Here is a 5,258-nt window from a genome sequence, read left to right as displayed (position 1 = left end):
CCGGTAGCTCCTCATTACGCCGGACGAAATGAGGAAAGAAAAAGGATGAGCTCCTAATCCGCAGCTCAGGGGCGCACCTGCCACCTACACATCCCGCATCTGGTCTGAGAGGAAGCTTCATCTCGCAGAGCCCCGGCACTGAGGTTTCTGATAGATCAGACCTGTCGTCTTCTGCGAATGGCTGAATTACAGTGCGGGATGCATGCCCGACCTCCCGGAGTGTGTGCCGTCGAAACGCGGGCCCGTCGGGGAAGGGACAGCATCCTGCCAACTGGAAGGGAGATGTAAGGGAAGACCCTGATGATGAAGGGAGGAGATCGAGGGGAGAGACGAGAGAGAGCATGTGGCCTGAGCGAGGGCCGAGGGAAGGGGTCCCCACACCTGGGGCCATGGATCGGTATCGGTCCAAGCGAGCAAAGCTTCGTCTGTATCTGCAGCCGCTCCCCAGAGCCAGCATCACCGCCTCAGCTCCGCCTCAGATCCTCAGGCGTTAGATTCTCAAAGGAGCACTGGTCCCTGGTGCCTAAAACACTAGGGACTGCTGGCCTAGGGGATGGAGAAGGTCTAGGGGGCAAGTGTGACTGACGAGCGCCTGGGGTCTGTCCGTATTGTCCCCAGAGGGGGAGCCAAGGTGGGAGCATGCAGGGAGGGGCAAGAATGTACCAGACAGTTTTTGGAGCAGCAGGTAGGATGAGTGTGTGTCTGGAGGGATCTGGGCGGGGGGAGGAGCCTAGCTCTGGAGGAGCCTAGCTCCGCCACAGCTTATACCTCTTCCCCCCAAAGTCAGCTCACTCTTGGTCTGACCTGCACCCTGTTGCTGCATCCAGCTGGCCCCCTGCCCACCTCCCCCTCTCTCTGGCTGGTCGCCAACTCAGTGCCCAGCAGCTTGTCAGGAAGAGTCCGATATTTTACTGGCTAGCGCCTGCCACAGTCTCATGGGGACCGGCAGAGCAGTCTAGACTCCTGGGTCAGAGACAGGATTTCATTACTCACGGCACAACGGGCAGCATGAGCTTCACGCTCGCATCGGTTCCTCCCAGTCCCGTGAGGGCGACCGGAGCCTCCATGCCGGATTCGGTACACACAGTGGTTTGAGCCACGGCTGAGGTCTTGAGCTTAGGAATCTTCAAACTTGTAAGGGGGGCTGCTGGCCCGCTTGCCCGGCCTTTGTCCCCGAAGGAGATATCATCTTCATTGTCCTGGTCCACAAGCAATCCCGCTCTGGGGGGACGTATATTGATTGTCCTGGACAATAAACCAATCTCTTCTGGAGAGATATTATCTTTATTATCTTGGACAGTAAACCAACCTTCTCTGAGGGTGCTGCCGTATTGAAAGACTGTCTGATAGACAAACAACCTTGACAGACAGTCCAGGGTAAAGAAAAAAATGTAGGCATTTCTTTGCCCTGAAGACATGAGACAGACCCCTGGAGAATTTTCTTCCAAGGTCATTCAGCTCTGACCCTCCACCCTTCTCTGCAAGACATCCACTCTTTCTTTCTCTTTCTTTCTTTCTTTCTTTCTTTCTTTCTTTCTTTCTTTCTTTCTTTCTTTCTTTCTTTCTTTCTTTCTTTCTTTCTTTCTTTCTTCCTTCCTTCCTTCCTTCCTTCCTTCCTTCCTTCCTTCCTTCCTTCCTTCCTTCCTTCTTTCCTCTCTCTCTCTCTTTCTCGTATCCCTCATCCACCACATCTGTGTTCCCTGTGATCACCAGGGACTGGAGCCCACATCCCAACAATAGGGCAGCGGAACGTGTTCCTTCAATCTATACGTGACGGTCCTGCCCTGGTATGGGCGTCCGTGTGTGTGGATGTGGCTTTGACCTTGCAGGGGTAGATCCGTGGTTTCCCCGTGCAGAGGCTCAGAGTCCTTTGACCTTGAGAAATTCGTTTGGTAGTTTTGCATAGTGTAGTTCCGTGTGTGTGCATACACACACGCATGTGCGTGTTAGGTGTGCAAGGCCTTACCTGTCTATTACCTGCCTGCATGTGTGAACCGTGGCCCCCATAAGTGAAACCTGGTGAGTGATCTTGAACATCCAGTACTCGATTTGGGGGCTGATCTACAGGGGGATAAGTACATCCTGCCCTGGCCACCTGTGTCTCTAGCTCCATGTCTCTCACCTTCAGCACCCAGCCTTGTGTCCAGAAGTCTGACCATTCATACGAATCGTCCACGTATGAATGCTTGGCCTCTGGGTTTGTGCCTGCAACTTTGAATCACCACTAAGTGGCTTGTGGGTGGGTCAGATTTTGACCTTGACTATCCTGGAGGCTGGGAAGTCTAAGGTCAAGGTGCAGGCAGATCCAGTGCCTAGTGAGGACCTGCTTCCCAGCTCATAAGGGCGTCATCTTTAGCTGTGTCCTCGTGTGGCCAAATGGCCAAGAGAGACCTCTAGGGTCCCCCTTACAAAGGCTCCCATCTGGTTCACGAGGACGCTCACCCTCATGACATGATCATCTCCCCAAGGCCCCACCTCCTAATCCCATCGCTCTGGGGGGTAGGAGTGTCAGGGGGACCCACACATTCTGTTGCCAGCATCTGGGAGATCTCCTAGTTCGCCTCTGAAGGACATGAGGCTCTAGTTCTTCATTCTCTTGTGAGGCCCCACAGCGTGGTTTTTGACGCCATCGAATCTTGAGGAGCGTGAACGTGGCACCTGAGATCTAAGAAGTCACCGGAGTGGGAACACGGGGTCTTGACCCGAGAAAACCGGCCATCTAGCCGCCCCGCGTGGTCAGATGCCCGGGCTGAGGAATGAGAAGTCAGCGGGATTCTGGGCATCAAAGCGGCCATATTGTTTGTAGAAGTGAATTTTGAAATACTAGGGAACTTTCTCTGGGGGATCCCTGGATCTTTGTATTTCCTAGTCTGGAGGTGCTGGGATTGTGGATCTTTGGGATTCCAAGAATTCATTTTGAGGGGGACGATCGATCAGGGGAACTAGATCCCGCACCTGGAAGTGTAAGAATCGGGGTGCTCTGAAAGGCACGCTTTCTATTTCAGGGGTGTGGGAAGTTGGGGAACTGGTGTCTTGGCTCAGAGGGGTGCAGGGATGGGAGAGCCTCAGAGCCACCATGCAAGCATTTGTGGGCACACTGGATCCTGGGGTGTGATGACCTTCCTCGGGGTGTAGGCATTCGAGGCTTTGTATCGGGCGTCGGCGAGTCTGGGTGACTGCTGATTCTGTCTTTCCGGGGCCTCCCCTTGCCATCTCTGTCCTCGAGGGCAAGGGCCCGGGAGTCCAGGCCGGCCTCGCTGGGCCTCATCCAGCGCGACTGAGGGGTACGGGCCAGCAGCGTTCTCTCTTTCGCCCCTTGGGTCTGGGAGGCGGGGGATGTCCAGACCCGGGCAGCAGGGTGGGGGAGGGGTCTTGGGGGTGGGGTGAGGGCTTCTCAAGGCTTCTCAAGGAGGCTGTCCAGCTCCCAGCTCACCACCTGCCTGCCCCCGGACACCGCTGTCACCCTGTGGTTCCTGGCGCTGTCCCTGGGGTGGACCGGCGAGTATCAGGGTGACAGAAGGGGAGGCGAGTGGACCCTGACTCTCCAGCTGCCCTCAGCCTCCCGCCCATAAGTCCTTCCCCTCTCGCCTGGCACCCCAGCCGCATGCCTCTAGCCCACCGCCCACCCCAGGCCCGGGTACCAGGCTCTTCCTTATCTTAGCCACCTCCACTCCCAAACCTTCCCTAGCTCTTCACACTGTACACCTGTCACGACCCTGGCTCCCACTCTAGACCCCTTCTTCCTCCCGGAGACCCCCCAGAACATTCTGCTCTTCCCCAGCGGACGGGCAGAGCATGCACCAACTTTCCTGAGAGACCCCCTCCTCACTGGGCCCTAGGACCCCGATTGTCCCTTCTGCCTCCTGGTTCTCTATGGCCCAGTGCTCTGGCTCTGAGCCCCAGGTCCCATCACACTCCGATGACGGTTCCCGTCCAGCTGTCAGCTCTTGACCACACACTCCTTAAATATCTAGTCCTTCTCAGAACCCTAAAACCCACCCCGTGCACTGATGGTTTCCCAGCCTGAGGCCCCTTATACCTTGCAAGTCCCAGGCAGTGGACCTCTCACTGCTTTGGATCCTGAACACTGATTTCTAGAACCCTTTCTGCCTTTGTAAACCCACACCTCCAGCACAGTCTCCTGTCCCCCAGTCCAAGAGCCCAAATCGCCCCCCCGAAACCTAACCCCACACTGATGGCCAATCCAGATGCTGCCTGTCGTCCAGCCCTGATCCCAGGGGTGGGCTCTGCTCTCGCAGTCCCCAGCACCGGCCGCCGACCCACACGCCCAGAGTCTCCAGGGTTCTGGGCCCTTCCCAACACCCCTCGCCCGTCTCCCCAGAGCCGCAGGCCTGGTCCTCGGCCCCTGTGTCTCTCCGTGTCCGCGGCCCGGCTCCCTCTCCCAGCCCAGTCTCCCGGGCCCGCTGCCGCCTCCGCCTGCTCCGACTCGGCACCCCCTCCGCAGGCGCTGCACCCCCCGTCCAGTCTCGGATCGTAGGCAGCTGGGACTGTGAGAAACATTCCCAGCCCTGGCAGGCGGCCCTGTACCACTACAGCAGCTTCCAGTGTGGGGGTGTCCTGGTGCACCCCCAGTGGGTGCTCACAGCTGCCCACTGCATCAGCGAGTAAGTAGGGGCAGGGGGTCTGGATGGGGCGGCCGGCATCATCCCCACGGGTAACCTCAAGTGTGGCTGAGAGGCCCAAGGACGGGAGGGCAGGTCATCGTGGTCCAGGGTCCAGGGGGAGAGGCAGGGCCGGGGCCGGGCCACCCCAGGGAGCCCTCCCACGGCTGCCCGGGTCTGTCTCTCTCTCCCCGCGTAACTGTCTGTCTGTCTCCCGATGTCCCCCTCTGTCCTGCCTGTGTCCCGGTAACTGGCTCTGCCGCGCGTCTCCCTGGGTGACTGTGACGTGTCTGTCCCCCCTCTCTTCTGCGTCCACGCCTCTGTGTCTCTCCCTGTCCCCGTCCATCTCCGGGTCTCTGTGCTGCCGTCCCTGTCTCTGTATGTCCCACCCTCCCTGTGTCTGCCCTGCCTCTCGCTCTGGGTCTCCGCCTCACTCCCCACCCCATCACCAGGATGGGACTGAGCGGGGACCCCCAGGGAAAAGATTGTCCCCAAGTCCTCACAGTGCCCGGCCCCGCCCTCCAGGACGACCCTGCAGTCCAGGGGGACACAGGGAAGGGCTGGTCGCAGCTGGAGCTGGGTGGGGGCGATGGAGGAAGGGCAAAAGGAAGGAGAAGAGAGGAAAGAGGGGGGGCA

General features: G+C 58.5%; 1 protein-coding gene across 1 annotated transcript in view; it reads left to right on the top strand.

The window, feature by feature from the left end:
• Positions 1-5,258, top strand: part of LOC102898477 (kallikrein-1-like) — an 8,663-nt gene that overhangs the window by 2,660 nt on the left and 745 nt on the right. The window contains exons 5-6 of the mRNA XM_015591545.1: positions 3,410-3,498; positions 4,466-4,625. Of these exons, the coding sequence (XP_015447031.1) occupies positions 3,410-3,498; positions 4,466-4,625 (249 nt within the window). The remainder of the gene's footprint in view (positions 1-3,409; positions 3,499-4,465; positions 4,626-5,258) is intronic.

Source organism: Pteropus alecto, unplaced genomic scaffold (assembly GCF_000325575.1).
Source record: "Pteropus alecto unplaced genomic scaffold, ASM32557v1 scaffold41, whole genome shotgun sequence".
In the NCBI taxonomy this organism is placed as follows: Eukaryota; Metazoa; Chordata; class Mammalia; order Chiroptera; family Pteropodidae; genus Pteropus; species Pteropus alecto.
This window is presented reverse-complemented; position numbering and strand designations above follow the sequence as displayed.